This window comes from Canis lupus, chromosome 31, assembly GCF_048164855.1.
Source record: "Canis lupus baileyi chromosome 31, mCanLup2.hap1, whole genome shotgun sequence".
NCBI classification, from domain to species: Eukaryota; Metazoa; Chordata; class Mammalia; order Carnivora; family Canidae; genus Canis; species Canis lupus.
The window spans coordinates 29,173,870-29,190,624 of NC_132868.1; the positions used below are offsets into that span (position 1 = coordinate 29,173,870).

Below are 16,755 nucleotides of genomic sequence, written 5' to 3' on the forward strand. Positions count from 1 at the left end.
TTATTAGGGTTTTTTTGATTACTGATTCCATTTCTTTTCTGGTTATCAGTCTGTTCAAATTTTCTATTCCTGTTTCAGTTGTGGTAATTTATGTGCTTTTAGGAATTTACTCATTTCTTTTGAGTTATCCAATTTGTTGAAATGTAGTTTTTCATAATATTTTCTTATATTAGTTTATATCTCTGTGGTGTTGGCTGTTATTTCTCTTCTCTCATTTGCAATTTTGTTTATCATTGATCTGTTTTTTTTTTTTTTTTTTAGTTTCTATAGTATTTATTTCTGGTCTAATCTTTATTATATCTATTCTTCTGGTTTTAGATCTTGTTTATTGCTGTTTTTCTAGTTCTTTTAGGTATAATATTGGTGTTTGAGATTTTCCCTGCTTCCTGAGGTAGGCCTGTATTGCTGTAAACTTTCCTCTTAGAACCACTTTTGCTGTAACCCAGAAGTTTTGAGGCATTGTGTGTTCATGTTCATTTGTTTCTGTGTACTATTTTATTTTTTCTTTTATTTCCTGGTTGGCCCATTCATTGTCTAATAACACATTATTTAGTCTCATTATATTTGTGCTCTTTCTAGATCTTTTTTTTCATGTAGTTGACTTCTAGTTTTGTACTTCTGGGGTCAGAAAAGATGCATGATATGACTTTAATCTTCTTGAATTTGCTAAGGCTTATTTTACAGGCTAATATCTGACCTGTTCTGGGGACTGTTCCATGTGTACTTGATAAAATGTGTGTTCTGCTGTTTTAGGATGGAATGCTCTAAATATATCTGTTAAATCCATCTGTTCCATTGCTGTAAATGGTTTATAAAAATCCCCTACTATTATTGTATTATTATTATTGATTACTTCCTTATGTTTGTTATTAACTGTTTTAAGTATTTGGATGCTCCTATGTTGGGTGCATAAATATTTATAGTTGTTATATCTTCTTGTGTCGTCCCCTTTATTATTATATAGTGTCCTTCTTTGTCACTTGTAACTATCTTTGTTTTAAAGTCTAGTTTAGGGATCCCTGGGTGGTGCAGCAGTTTAGCCCCTGACTTTGGCCCAGGGTGCGATCCTGGAGACCCGGGATCAAATCCCACGTCAGGCTCCCGGTGCATGGTACCTGCTTCTTCCTCTGCCTATGTCTCTGCCTCTCTCTCTCTCTCTTTCTCTCTCTCTGTGTGACTATCAGAAATAAATAAAAAAATTAAAAATAAATAAATAAATAAAGTCTAGTTTATCTGGGGTGCCTGCATGACTCAACCATTTAAGCATCTGGCTCTTGGTTTCAGCTCAGGCCATGATCTCATGAGTCATGGGGTGGAGCCGTATCTGGCTCCGTGCTCAGCAAGAAGTCTGCTTGAGATTCTCTTCCTCCTCCTCCCGCTGACTCTCCCTGCAACTCTCTCTCTCGCTCGCTCTCAAATAAGTAAATAAATAAATAAATCTTAATAAAATAAAGTCTAGTTTGCCTGATGTAAATATTGCTACTCTGACTTTCTTATGACAACCATTTGTATGATGGATGATTCTCTAACCACTCACTTCAATACGCATGTGTCTTTAGATCTAAAATAAGTCTCATAGGCAGGATTTAGATGGGTTTGGTTTTTTATCCATTTTGTCACCCTATGTCTTTTTGAAAATATATATCTATTTATTTTTTTTTAGAGAGAGAGAGACCATGAGTGGGAAGGGCAGAGGGAGGGAGAATCCAAAGCAGATTCCATGCTGAGCAGGGAGCTCAACATGGAGCTCAATCCCAGGACCCCAAGATCCTGATCTGAGATGAAGTCAGACCCTTAATGATCTAAACTACCCAGGTGTGCCTGTCATCTTGTGTCTTTTGATAATTATTGATAAATATTTATTGTCATTTTATTATTGTTTTGTCATTGTTTCTAAAGATTTTCTCTGATTTTTCTTCTTTTTCATATTTAATAATATTTAATATTTAATAATTAATATAATTAATATTTAATTAATTTCATTTAATTTACACAAACCATAATATACAAAGAAACTGGTAGTGGTATTATATTATAGTAAGTTTGTATTGTTGCCTTCCATATAAGATGAGAGAACAAATAAAGTCTACAGTTAACAATGTACAAGAGTACACTGAACTTTGATTGCTCATCAATATGTATCCAGAATAAATTCAGAGAATGAAGAAAAATTAACCAATAAAATTAATTCCAACTTATTGTTACAATAATTTAATTATAAGTTTTAGGTGATAGAAGTGATTTATACATATCATAAAAAACCTGGAAAATCTTGAAAAAATAAGGAGAATAATAACAGTCACCTCAAAACGCTATCTTTCATCTCTCTGCAATATACATATTCTGTTTCAGTTTTTAACCCCTTATTTCATTTAACATTAACTTTGGAGTATTTTCATGTTAATGAATTTCACTAATAAAAGATTTTTGGGAACTCCTTATAATCTCTAACAGTGTTATTTTATCCTGTATTTTTATTTTTGTTCATTTAAATTTTTATTTTAATTCTTGTTAGTTAAGGCATAGTGTAATGTTGTTTTCAAGGGTAGAATTTAATGCTTTATCACACATATAACACATAATTATTTTTAAATGCCTTTGTTTTAAATATGTAATTCCAGCTGTTATCTTACTGATCTAAATAATACTAAATATACATTCTGAATATCTTTAATGGTTTCTTTAGGATAGATTTCTAAATGTGGTCACCGTTCAAATGGTTTCTCATTTTTCATTTAACTCTTGCTGCACTGTGCCAAGTATCTCTGAAGAAGCACTGTGACGACACCATCTCTAGCACTGTATCCAGGTCTTTTTCACAAAATATTCTGTGGAGTTCTTTTTTGGATTTATATGCCAATTTAAATATCTTTAAGTTTCAGAAAAAAATAGTGAGAAAATAGAACTAATAATGAATTGATTGAATATTGTGGGATATGCAGTACAGTGCAGTGCAATCCTTTATGAAAGGAGACTGGTGATTTCTACTAGTATTCCATCCAAAGAGGGATAATGTTGCATCCCCTGCACAGAGACAATATAGAATCTAGAATATGAAGTGAAAGATGCCACCCTTCCTGTAGAAGAAATATGATTGATACGAGCCTAATGGTAACTGGAGGTTGAAACAATTGTCTTGCCAGCCGCAAGTCTGCAAAGAGGATTCTACTACTGTGCAGTCAAACAAAGCGTATTACCAAGTATCATCATCAGCTATGGTTATTGACATCCATCAGATGGGAACTGACCTTGCCCTATAAATGAAAAATAATGGCAAAAAAAGAGAATAGTACACATTCATTCACTTAGAAAAATTTTGCTAAAGCTTTTTAAAATAGAGATATTAGGGGCACCTGGATGGCTCAGTTGGTTAAGCATTCTACTCTTGATTTTGGCTCAGATCATGTCTCAGGGTCATGAGATGGAGTCCCATATCACACTGGGTGTGGTTCCTGCTTATAATTCTCTCTTTCTCTCTCCCTCTGCCCCTCCCTCTCAACTCCTGTGGTTGCTCTCTCTCTCTCTCTCTCCCTCCCTCTCTCTCTAAAAATAAATAAATAAAATAGAATAGAATAGAAATAATAAAAATAATGTAAACTTTTCCCAGAAATTCAGAAAACATAATTATTTAAAACATCTTATAATAATAATAACAGAAATAAAATAATGGATAAAAATAAAAAGTAGAGTAAATCCATTGTTAAGTATATTTATTTAAAATGTTTCTAAATATAAAATATTAATAAAATAAAATGATTAATTTCTAAATGAAATCTTAATCCACCAAATCTCATCAATCTTAATCCACCAAAAAGGAAGGAGAACAGAAATTTGAATGAAGCCTTATTATAATGAGAAAGGTTGTAGGTCTATAAACCTACATATGTAGGAGATTATGAAAATATAAGAATAAAACTTTGTTAATTATTCTGATCATTTAGAAAAAGCAAATATTTCTAGAAAACTTACAATTTATAAATTCAGATTCCTTGTAGTTGAAAAACTCTGAATAGACCAAAACATTAATATAATACTTAGTTTACAGCTCTAAAAGTCATCTTTGGACTTGTGGACTTAATAAAAGTTTGAGATGAAATCCTAGTTCTACGTCCTGCTCTTTGTAAAACTCTGATGAGGTACCTTTTCCTCAATTTCCTCATCTATAAAATGGGGACCATGATACCTATTTTATAGGATTGTCCTGAGGAACAACTGCATTAAGTATCTAGGAAGCGGCACTGTTCTGTACGGTGTGGTACATATAGGAGTCTATTTCACGGTATGGTTAGATGCTTTGGTAATGGATACAATGAAAATTGAAAATGTGTCGGGTATCTTGTCAAGTAATTATCAGCAATTTCTGATCTTCCTTGGAGAAATGTCTATTTATATATCCTTTGCCCATTTTTTTTAAATTGAGCTTTTTGTACTTATTATTGACTTATCAGTGCTTTTCATATATTCTGGAAATAAGTTTCTCATTAGGTATATGATTTACAAACATTTTATCCCATTATATGGATTGCTTTTTTATTTTCATTATTATGTCCTTTGAAGAACAAGAGCATTTAACACTGAAGTCCAGTACTTTTTGTGCCATATTGAAGTATTCTATGCGAAAATCAAGGTCAAAAGATTATCTGCATGTTTTCTTCTAAGAGGTTTTAGTTTATGTCCTGCATTTAGATTTAATCCATTTTGAGTTAGTTTTTGTATTTGGTGTAAGGTGAAGATGCACTAAACCGCTGAGCCACCCAGGGTGCCCTCTCTTTCTTAGTAAACAGAAATTTCACCACATTACAAACAGAGTATTCACAATCACTTGTAAATTTTAATTAGCTTAGTCTAGACCCCCCAAGTGACTCAGGGGTTGAGTATCCACCTTCGGCCCAGGGCCTGATCCTGGGGCCCTGGGATCGAGTCCCACGTCGGCCTCCCTGCATGGAGCCTGCTTCTCCCTCGGCCTATGTCTCTGCCTCTCTCACTCTCTGTCACTCTCATGAATAAAGAAATAAAAATCTTTAAATCAAAACAACACAAAATAATCCACTTAGGCCTTTGCTGGAAGGTGCTGCTTGTTGCTCGACTTGTGTTCCGTGGAGTCCGTGAGGCACGATCATCCTCACATTCGAGGCTTGCCGCTTTGTGTCACCGATGTGCTCCTGCCTCTTTATCCCTCTTTCTGCTTTTTGGTTTGATGAATTATTTTTTCATGATTCTATTTTAATTGCTCCATTTTCTCCATTCGAGATTCAGCTTTCTTTCTTTTTTTATTTAATGATCTTCAATGATGTTGCTTCTCCTCTGCCAACTTCCTGGTTCTGCACATGTGTCTGCGTGTGTGTCCGTGTCTCTGTTTCTCGGTCAGTGTGCGTGGACACACCACATGATTTCAGTTCAGTCGGGGTCAGGCTGGAGAGTCAGGGCCTCCTGTCTACGTTCAGTTCTGCGACTGACGGCAGGTTTCCTAGGGCCCAGGTCAGGGCGACCCACTGGGGGCACCGCCGTCCACAGCTCACCCAGGGGAAACGAGGGAAGGGCCCGGAACGCACGACAGGCAGGGGTTCAGGATGAGGACGGCCTCACCCCTTCTAGGCCAAGACCCCGACACCTTCTGTAGGGTTTGCCTTGGATTCAGGAGCCTAGGATCGTGGGGAGCTATTGCCCATCCCTGCCCCGGGGGGACTGTCATCTTCTGGGCCTCCAGAATGAGGGTACCGGTGCCCGTGTGTGTGTGTGTGTGTGTGTGTGTGTGTGTGTTTGAGGAAAATAATCCCTTTATTTAAAATACCAAAAATTCCAACTACTATAAGATACCACATGTAAAAAACAAGACATAGTCTTGAGATGTAAAGGACACTGTCCCTAGAAAGTGCCTCTCTTTTTCTATTATTTTTTTTTCAATTTGGCTAATGGTGTCTACTGACACATATTTGGAATGTAATCTATTTATCAGCCAGCTGTTCTGGCCCAATGTGGATTTAGGATTTTAAAACATGTGTGGCTTTAGAGCTGTATAATAAAGTATAATCTTAAAAGTATCTTTTTAAAAGACTCTTATCATTGACATCACTGGTGACACCAATAAATAGCAGACATTGTAATAAGTAGTTTTTTGCAGTATTTTACAGCTAAACAGCCCTGCCATATAGGTAACATTAGTGTGTTAGTCCTGTGCACACAGGACCTCGTGGGCCTGGACGCATGTACACACCAAGGAAGAACGTGTGGGTGGAGGTATGTCCTGCAGGTGACACCCGCCTCCAAGGTCATAGATATGAGGCCACAGTGGCCTGGGGACGTCTGGGAGAAGCACCCGCTAGGATACCCCTGTCCCACAGGCAAGATGCAGACCATCCCCGACGGGCACAACAGCTTCTCCAGGGTCAAACCGGGGAAGACTGGACAGTCGTGTCTGAACCCAGGCGTGTGTTCAGGTTGGGCCCTGGGTGCATACAGTCCTTCCCTGGGGCCTGTGGACAGGGGTGTGGTTGTGTCCCTGTGTGCACAGGCCTTCGCCTGCAGGGAGGGGGGCGTCGGCAGCACGAGCGCTGCCCCTGCAGCTTCCTCCAGGAGTGGGTCAGGGAGGGGGTCCCAGGAAGTGAGGTCACTGCCGTGTCACAGAGCCCAACAGAACTCGGAACCCCCGTAACCAGGCACCCGCATCCAGTGCAGCCCCAGCTCAGGCTCACTTGGCTGGAGACATCTGCTACTGGAGGATGTTCTCTTGCTGCCGGCCCACCTCTGGGGGCTCTGGCTCCCAGGAACCCCAGGGGTGCGGCTTGTTCCTATGCTGTAGGCAGTGGCTCCAGCATAGGTACCAAGGCATCAGGGCGGTGATCAGGAGGCGCCGTCAGGTAACACAGCGCAGGCCAGGCCAGGCCCCCTGTGCCACCATCCTGCGAGCCCCATTCCTTCCTCCTCAGGTTCAGGGAACCAGGGATGTGTGGGCAGGTCCCATGTAGGCTGGGGGACGCTGCAGGGCGGCAGGTTCCCCGGGGATCCCTTCAGGGTCACCCTGATGTCGAGGTGGGCAGGGGGGAAACAGGGTTCCTGAGGTCCTCTACCCGCCCCAGAGTCACCCCGAGGCCCTGCAGCCGCATCCCTTTCCTCTCTCCAGGGGTGGTGGGTGCCGCCTGCACTGTGGGGTGTCTGGGTGGAGGCAGCTGGGGGTGCGGCCCAGCCGAGGGGGCCAGACCGGGCGCTGAGGCCTCCTGCCTGGCTGCCGGGCACTGTCTCCACAGAGCTCCACCCGGGACGTGGGGCGCGAGCGGGAGGAAGGGGTCGTCTGCCCCACCGCCTCCAGGAGCAGGGAGGTGCCCTGCGCAGCTAATGGAGGCCAGCGCGGGCTCAGGGTGAGTGCAGGGGCTGGGCCCCCCGACACCCGGGCCCCGATGCGGCAGGAAGGGCCCCGGGTCCCAGAAGCCAGCCTGCTACCCCCTGGGCCCCCCGACACTCCTGCTCCCACATGAGTCTGGATCCCCTCCTCCCCACACCTGCCCCCATGGCCCTGCCCCTGCCTGGGCCAGATGCAGAGTCCCTGCGCACAGATGCGTGGGAACATCAGAATAGAGCCCTCAGGGGAAGCCTGGTCCCCCGGGGGTTAGCGCCTGCCTTCCCCCAGGCCTGATCTCCAAGGCCCGGGATCGAGCCCCGCCTGGGCTCCCTGCACGGGCTGCTTCTCCCTCTGTCTGTGCGGCTGCCTCTCTCGGTCTCTCTCTCTGTGTCTCTGGAGGTCCTTGTACTGATCCAAATATTTTGAACATTTATCCTCTGAGATTGTTTCTCTATTGCATAGTCGGTCCTGTTTGTGTAAGAGACAGGCAGGGAGCTTGAGCGGGAGAGGGAGCCCCAGCTCCTCAAGCCCACGGGGCCCCAGCGCAGGGCCTGCCGGGGCGGGATCCCAGGCCTCCTGGCGGCTCCCTGCAGGCTGCACGTCCCCTCTGTCCCACCTCAGGGTGCAGGGGCCGCGGCCGGGCAGGGGCATCAGATCGTCCTGACCAAGCTCACCCGGACGGAGCTGCTGGAGTACAAAGTCCGACAACTGCTGCTCGCCTTGCAGCGCAGGGACGTCATCTACATCTTCAGCTTTTTAGAGGATTATCGTACATTCGCCACCACGGACGAGGTGCTGGACCTGCTGTTCACCGAGTGAGCACCTGCCCCTCCGCAGCCCAGGGCTGGGCCACCTGCTGCTGGGGAGGCTGGGGATGGTGTGAGCTTCCCGGCCTCGGGCTGCTCCCCCGCCTGGAGCAGGGTCCCCCAGGGCCTAGCGGGGTCCTGGAGGGCAGCCCCGGGGCCTGGCCTGTGGCGGGTCGGCCAGAGGGGCTGTGCCTGTGCTCAGCAGCCGTCCTCCTCCCCGTGACCAGGCCTGTGCCTCCTCCCCGCCCCCCCATCACCAGGGTCCTGAGCGGCCTGTTTCCCCATTGAAAGGGAGGTTTGAGAGTCTATCGGGGGTCTGTGTCCTGGGGCAGCCAGACCGGGGAACCCCGGGACCCCCCAAGCCCACTAGGATATGGGCCATGGGCCTGGCCGGACCCTTTCATGCTCAAGCCTTCAGGAGGCCCCAGCAGGTGCGGGCGCTTCTCCGGGAGCTGCCCGTGGCCTCACGCACAGAGCTGACGGCCCCCGGGGCTCCGGCCTAGTCGGGGTCAGAGGGTGACAGCCCCCATGATGAGGTTGCATCCACAGGACGATTCATGGGATGTCCCCGCCCTCCTCTAGGTATGGGTGCATCGCAGATGCGTGGGGTAACAACGATGTGGTCCTGCAGTGCTGGAAACTGTGAGTGACTCCGGCTCCTGCAGGAGGGCCTTCCCTCTCCTGGAGGGCAGCGAAGGGGCTGTGGGGGGGTGGGGGGGCTGCCCCCTCACCCCACACATCTGCAATTCCTGTGACAGGGAAAAGGTCTAACGCCCCTTCTGGAAAAGAGCGAAGGAGAGCGGTGGATGGGGTGCGGGCTTGGTGGGAGGCACTGGGACCCCTCAGGGAGACCTTCTCCATCCCCCCCAACCCTCTCTCTGCCCCACACCTGGGACCCAGAGCAGAGGGGGTGGGGAGCATCGCACTCCCCAATCTGGTGGCACCTGGACCCGGGGGCACAGCAGGTGCTCAGGAGGGCCGGTGAGGGCTCCCGGACCAGGCGGCCCCCGCCCCGTGGGAGATGGGAGATTAGAGTCAGTGGAAGGACACCCCCGGGGGCCCCTCGGGAGGGAGGCAGCCAGAGCCACAGGAGGGAAGGTGGCGGTCCTGGGCGGCTCCTGGCAAGGCCTGGCAGGACACAGAGCCCGAGCCCTCCTGCCTTGGAGCTTCCCAGAGCGACAGTGTGTGCAGTGAGGGCAATGACAGGCCAGACGCCCCCCGTCCCCTGATGCCTGCCGGTGGACTCAAGGGGCAGGTGGGCAGGGACCAGGCTGAGGAGGGAGCCCCGCTTCTCCAGGAGAGATGGTGATGGTCACCCCGCTGGGCCTGGGCTCCCCGCACAGAGGCTGCATCCCAGCCCCTCCTCAGGGAGCAGGCCTGTGGCAGGCAGGACCGCCAGGTGGCAGGGGGACGAGGAGCAGGACTGGCCTCCGACACCCCGCGCGGGAAGCCAGGCCCCGGGTCCTGCAGGGCTTCCCCGGGACACCTGCATGTGACGGAGCCCTGTCTTCTGACGCCTGTGCCCGCCTGTCCCTCCCCAGGGCCATCTCCTTCATGATGGAAATATGGTTGAATTATTATGGGGACGACTTTCATCAGTTCCCAGAATTTCCCTCCCTTATAAAACTCCTCCAAATACTAAGACAGCACATGCCAGGCACAGATGCGCATCTCCGGGCCCTGCGTCACCTGAGGCAATTCAGACGCCTCCATGCAGCGGAGCGAGAGGCTGGGGGTGAGGAGGACTGGGGGTGGCCGAGCTGGGGACAGGGGGGGCCCGCGGATGCAGCCTCCGTGCAGCTGGGCCGGGAGCAGGGGTGGGCTCACACCCCACCCCACGGGCTGCAGCCTGGGGACACCTCCCAGGGCTCTTGCCCTCACACATGGGGAGTGGTGGGAAGAGTGGCCTTGATTTGGGAGGGACGTGGACAGTCCGTCCTGGTGGTGATACTTTGTCTTCTTGGATCTACAGCTTTGGCCCGAGGAAAACACCCTGAACCCACTCTGCAGCGCACCCCAGCTCCGACCGTGGGGCCTGCTGCCCCGTGGGGCCTGGCTGCTGGGGCTGAGGGCTTGGCCTGCGATGAGCCGCCTGCTGGGGAGGCAAAGCCCCTGCAGATAGTGGTCACTGCTGCCCTGCAGGAGTCCCCTGCACCCCTGGGAGCCCTGGAGGAGGAGCAGGCGCCACCCCCTGCTCTCGAGGTCGTGGATGTGCCCCAGCCACCTAACTCGATGGAGCAACTGGCCTCAGGGATGGAGCAACCCGTTGAGCCACCCGAAGAGCCCGCCCCAGCTCCCACTGTGGAGCCTGGGGAAGGTTCAGGGTCTGAAGGGATAGTGGCTGCTGGAGATGAGGACTTGGTCAAGGCAGAGATGCTGGTTCCTGAGGTGAAGGTGGTGCACGTGCTGTTCGAACCTATGGTTCCCTGCCCCGATGAGGAGGAGCCCCCTGCTCCCATGGCCACCCCGGAGGAGTAGGCCCTGGTGCCTGCAATCGGGGTCCCCAGAGGGCCAGACCTGCAACCTCCCTCTGGAACAACCTGCTTTGACCCGTTAGCAGCCCCCTGACCACCTCGGGAGCCCGCCCCAGCTCCCACCGCGGGGCTCGTGATGGCTGCAGCCCAACAGGGGCTTGCCCTCACCTGTTATTTCACTGTTTCTATATTTTGAGTTTTTCTTTAACCTTTAACCTGTATAATGGCTTATAGAGTTTTATTGTAATAAAGGATAAGTTAACTTTACACAAAATTGACTCTGATGCTTTTAAATTACACAACATGGTACTTTAGGTCCATTCACAGTGTTGCAGGCCCGGAGCCCAGGGCACCAGGGGACACAGCCGAGGATCCGGGGCTCCCCCAGGACAGGCAGAGGCTGGGAGGACACAGGACAGCCGGGTCACTCCTGCAGCCAGGCCCAGAGCTGTGCAGATCGTGCCCCTACCCCGGAGCACCCAGTCCCGTGTGCTCTAGGAGCTGCAGTAGTTACTGTGGGAGCTGACTCCAGGTCTGGACAGCTGGCCGCCGCCACTGTGGTTGTCCCTCCTGGTGTCACCCTGTACCTGGGCCTGAGCAGGGGCCTCACAGGATAAAGAATCCCACTGAACTGTAGACCTGGCAGAGGGCTGGGCAGCTCCCCCAGGTGCACACACCTGAGAATCAGCACAGCAGGCCCCTCCCCCAGAAGGCCAGTTGGAAGGTCAGGGGAAAAGCAAGTTATTGACCAAGCACCACTGGAAAGTTCCAGGGGAAGTCGAGGGATTTACAGTATATAGAATCAGAGGATACTCCCTTTGTTCTTTCTTTCCTGTTTGTTTCTGTTGTTTCCCCACCCCCTTTTTTATTCTTTTTTACTTTGTTTTTTCTGTTTTCCTCCTTTTTCCAGTACAACATGTTGTTGGCCACTCTGCACTGAGCAAACTGACTAGAAGGAAAAACTCACCTCAAAACAAAGAATCTCCCACAGATCTCACAGAGAGAGAAACAGTCCTCTCTCCCACAGAGTTACAAAATTTCGAATACAATGTCAGAAAGCCAATTCAGAAGCACAATTATAAAGCTACTGGTGGCTCTAGAAAAAAGCATAAAGGATTCAAGAGACTTCATGACTGCAGATTTAGATCTAATCAGGCCGAAATTAAAAATCAATTAAATGAGATGCAATCCAAACTAGAGGTCCTAACGACGAGGTTTAACGAGGTAGAAGAATGAGTGAGTGACATAGAAGACAAGTGGATGGCAAGGATGGAAACTGAGGAAAAAAGAGAAAGACAATTAAATGACCATGAAGATAGGTTAAGGGAAATAAATGACAGCCTCAGAAGGAAAAATCCACGTTTAATTGGGGTTCCCGAGGGCGCCGAAAGGGACAGAGGACCAGAAAGTGTATTTGAACAAATCATAGCTGAGAACTTCCCTAACTTGGGAAGAGAAACAGGCATTCAGATCCAGGAGATAGATTCCTCCTAAAATCCATAAAAATCATCAACACCTCAACATTTAATAGTGAAGCTTGCAAATTCCAAAGATAAAGAGAAGATCCTTAAAGCAGCAAGAGACAAGAAATCCCTCACTTTTATGGGGAGAAGCATTAGGACAAGAGCAGACCTCTCCACAGAGACCTGGCAGGCGAGAAAGTGCCAGCAGGATGTAGTCAGGGTCCTAAATGAGAAGAACCTGCGACCAAGAATACTTTATCCAGCAAGGCTCTCATTCAGAATAGAAGGAGAGATAAAGAGCTTCCAAGATAGGCAGAAACTGAAAGAATATGTGACCACCAAGCCAGCTCTGCCAGAAATATTAAGGGGGACCCTGTAAAAGAAAGAGGAAGTGCAAGGGAATAATCCACAAAAACAGGGACTGAATAGGTATCATGATGACACTAAATTCCTATCTTTCAATAGTAACTCTGAACGTGAATGGGCTTAATGACCCCATCAGAAGGTGCAGGGTTTCAGACTGGATAAAAAAGCAAGATCCATCTATTTACTGTCTCCAAGAGACTCATTTTAGACATAAGGACACCTACAGCCTGAAAATAAAAGGTTGGAGAACCATGGACCATTCAAATGGTCCTCAAAAGAAAGCAGGGGTAGCCATCCTTATATCAGAGAAATTAAAGTGTGTCCCAAAGACTGTAGTGAGAGATGAAAAGGGACAGTATATGATACTTAAAGGATCTATCCAACAAGAGGACTTAACAATCCTCAATATATATGCCCCGAATGTGGGAGCTGCCAAATATTTAAACCAATTAATAACCAAAGTTAATACATACTTAGATAATAATACACTTACACTTGGTGACTTCAATCTAGCTCTTTCTATACTCGATAGGTCTTCTAAGCACAACATCTCCAAAGAAACGAGAGCTTTAAATGATACACTGGACCAGATGGATTTCACAGATATCTACAGAACTTTACATCCAAACTCAACTGAATACACATTCTTCTCAAGTGCACATGGAACTTTCTCCAGAAGAGACCACATACTGGGTCACAAATCGTGTCTGAACTGATACCAAAAGATTGGGATCGTCCCCTGCATATTCTCAGACCATAATGCCTTGAAATTAGAACTAAATCACAACAAGAAGTTTGGAAGGACCTCAAACACGTGGAGGTTAAGGACCATCGAGCTAAAAGAGGAAAGGGTCAACCAGGAAATTAAGGAAGAATTAAAAAGATTCGTGGAAACTAATGAGAATGAAGATATAACCGTTCAAAATCTTTGGGATGCAACAAAAGCAGTCCTAAGGGGAAAATACATCGCAATACATACATCCATTCAAAAACTGGAAAGAACTCAAATACAAAAGCTAACCTTACACATAAAGGAGCTAGAGAAAAAACAGCAAATAGATCCTACACCCAGGAGAAGAAGAGAGTTAATAAAGATTCGAGCAGAACTCAACGAAATCGAAACCAGAAAAACTGTGGAACAGATCAACAGAACCAGGAGTTGGTTCTTTGAAAGAATTAATAAGATAGATAAACCATTAGCCAGCCTTATTAAAAAGAAGAGAGAGAAGACTCAAATTAATAAAATCATGAATGAGAAAGGAGAGATCACTACCAACACCAAGGAAATACAAATGATTTTAAAAACATATTATGAGCAGCTATACGCCAATAAATTAGGCAATCTAGAAGAAATGGACGCATTCCTGGAAAGCCACAAACTACCAAAACTGGAACAGGAAGAAATGGAAAACCTGAACAGGCCAATAACCAGGGAGGAAATTGAAGCAGTCATCAAAAACCTCCCAAGACACAAGAGTCCAGGGCCAGATGGCTTCTCAGGGGAATTCTAGCAAACGTTTAGAGAAGAAACCATACCTATTCTCCTAAAGCTGTTTGGAAAGATAGAAAGAGATGGAGTACTTCCAAATTCATTCTATGAGGCCAGCATCACCTTAATTCCAAAACCAAAGACCCCACCAAAAAGCAGAATTACAGGCCAATATCCCTGATGAACATGGATGCAAAAATTCTCAGCAAGATACTGGCTAATAGGATCCAACAATACATTAAGAAAATTATTCACCATGACCAAGTAGGATTTATCCCCGGGACACAAGGCTGGTTCAACACTCGTAAAACAATCAGTGTGATTCATCAGGTCAGCAAGAGAAAAACCAAGAACCATATATGATCCTCTCATTAGATGCAGAGAAAGCATTTGACAAAATACAGCATCCATTTCTGATCAAAACTCTTCAGAGTTAGGGATAGAGGGAACATTCCTCAGCATCTTAAAAGCCATCTACGAAAAGCCCACAGCAAATATCATTCTCAATGGGGAAGCACTGGGAGCCTTTCCCCTAAGATCAGGAACAAGACAGGGATGTCCACTCTCACCACTGCTATTCAACATAGTACTGGAAGTCCTAGCCTCAGCAATCAGACAACAAAAAGACATTAAAGGCATTCAAATTGGCAAAGAAGAAGTCAAACTCTCCCTCTTCGCTGATGATATGATACTCTACATAGAAAACCCAAAAGCCTCCACCCCAAGAATGCTAGAACTCATACAGCAATTTGGCAGTGTGGCAGGATACAAAATCAATGGCCAGAAATCAATGGCATTTCTATACACTAACAATGAGACTGAGGAAAGAGAAATTAAGGAGTCAATCCCATTTACAATTGCACCCAAAAGCATAAGTTACCTAGGAATCAACCTAACCAAAGAAGTAAGGGATCTATACCTTAAAAACTATAGAACACTTCTGAAAGAAATGGAGGAAGACACAAAGAGATGGAAAAATATTCCATGCTCATGGATTGGCAGAATTAATATTGTGAAAATGTCAATGTTACCCAGGGCAATATACACGTTCAATGCAATCCCTATCAAAATACCATGGACTTTCTTCAGAGAGTTAGAACAAATTATTTTAAGATTTGTGTGGAATCAGAAAAGACCCCGAATAGCCAGGGGAATTTTAAAAAAGAAAACCCTATCTGGGGGCATCACAATGCCAGATTTCAGGTTGTACTACAAAGCTGTGGTCATCAAGACAGTGTGGTCCTGGCACAAAAACAGACACATAGATCAGTGGAACAGAATAGAGAACCCAGAAGTGGACCCCGAACTCTATGGTCAAATAATATTCGATAAAGGAGGAAAGACTATCCATTGGAAGAAAGACAGTCTCTTCAATAAATGGTGCTGGGAAAATTGGACATCCACATGCAGAAGAATGAACCTAGACCACTCTCTTGCACCATACACAAAGATCAACTCAAAATGGATGAAAGATCTAAATGTGAGACAACATTCCATCAAAATCCTGGAGGAGAACACAGGCAACACCCTTTTTGAACTCGGCCACAGTAACTTCTTGCAAGATACACCCACGAAGGCAAGGGAAACAAAAGCAAAAATGAACTATTGGGACTTCATCAAGATAAGAAGCTTTTGCACAGCAAAGGATACAGTCAACAAAACTCAAAGACAACCTACAGAATGGGAGAAGATATTTGCAAATGACCTATCAGATAAAGGGCTAGTTTCCAAGATCTATAAAGAACTTCTTAAACTCAACACCAAAGAAACAATCCAATCATGAAATGGGCAAAAGACATGAACAGAAATCTCACAGAGGAAGACATAGACATGGCCAACATGCATATGAGAAAATGTTCTGCATCACTTGCCATCAGGGAAATACAAATCAAAACCACAATGAGATACCACCTCACACCAGTGAGAATGGGGAAAATTAACGAGGCAGGAAACAACAAATGTTGGAGAGGATGTGGAGAAAAGGGAACCCTCTTACACTGTTGGTGGGAATGTGAACTGGTGCAGCCACTCTGGAAAACTGTGTGGAGGTTCCTCAAAGAGTTAAAAATAGACCTGCCCTACGACCCAGCAATTGCACTGTTGGGGATTTACCCCAAAGATGCAGATGCAATGAAACGCCGGGACACCTGCACCCCAATGTTTATAGCAGCAATGTCCACAATAGCCAAACTGCGGAAAGAGCCTCGGTGTCCAACGAAAGATGAATGGATAAAGAAGATGTGGTTTATGTATACAAGGATTATTACTCAGCCATTAGAAATGACAAATACCCACCATTTGCTTCAACGTGGATGGAACTGGAGGGTATTATGCTGAGTGAAATAAGTCAATCAGAGAAGGACAAACATATGTTCTCATTCATTTGGGGAATATAAATAATAGTGAAAGGGAATAGAAGGGAAGGGAGAAGAAATGGGTAGGAAATATCAGAAAGGGAGACAGAACATAAAGACTCCTAACTCTGGGAAACGAACTAGGGGTGGTGGAAGGGGAGAAGGGTGGGGGGTGGGGGTGAATGGGTGACGGGCACTGAGGGGGGAACTTGACGGGATGAGCACTGGGTGTTATTCTGTATGTTGGCAAATTGAACACCAACAAAAAATAAATTTATTATTAAAAAAAAAAAAGTAAAAGCATCCTCTTTAGTCATCTTAAGGATGCACCCTAACTTCTTGGAAATAAAAATAAACCCCAACTCAAAAAAAAAAAAATAAAGATCCTTCACTTTCATAGCCCTCTGGAGCTCCCCTCCACTTGCTAGATGAAATGTTACCTGATACGTGAATCGATTAATAAAATC

General features: G+C 46.0%; 1 protein-coding gene across 1 annotated transcript; it reads left to right on the forward strand.

The window, feature by feature from the left end:
• The first annotated feature begins 6,547 nt into the window (after positions 1–6,547).
• On the forward strand, positions 6,548–10,869 carry LOC140622249 (ral guanine nucleotide dissociation stimulator-like). Its single transcript, XM_072807953.1, has 6 exons — positions 6,548–6,857; positions 7,245–7,355; positions 7,958–8,151; positions 8,725–8,784; positions 9,684–9,877; positions 10,115–10,869. The coding sequence occupies exons 1-6, from the start codon at positions 6,720–6,722 to the stop codon at positions 10,618–10,620; spliced, it is 1,203 nt and encodes a 400-aa protein (XP_072664054.1). The 5' UTR covers positions 6,548–6,719; the 3' UTR covers positions 10,621–10,869.
• Positions 10,870–16,755: the final 5,886 nt, after the last annotated feature.

Bases quoted from the DNA above. Each gene is read 5' to 3' on its own strand.
- LOC140622249 (XM_072807953.1), top strand. From the start codon at position 6,720: ATGTTCTCTTGCTGCCGGCCCACCTCTGGGGGCTCTGGCTCCCAGGAA. The intron at 8,152-8,724 runs GTGAGCACCTGC...GCCCTCCTCTAG, and splicing joins CTGGACCTGCTGTTCACCGA to GTATGGGTGCATCGCAGATG. The intron at 8,785-9,683 runs GTGAGTGACTCC...GTCCCTCCCCAG, and splicing joins GTCCTGCAGTGCTGGAAACT to GGCCATCTCCTTCATGATGG.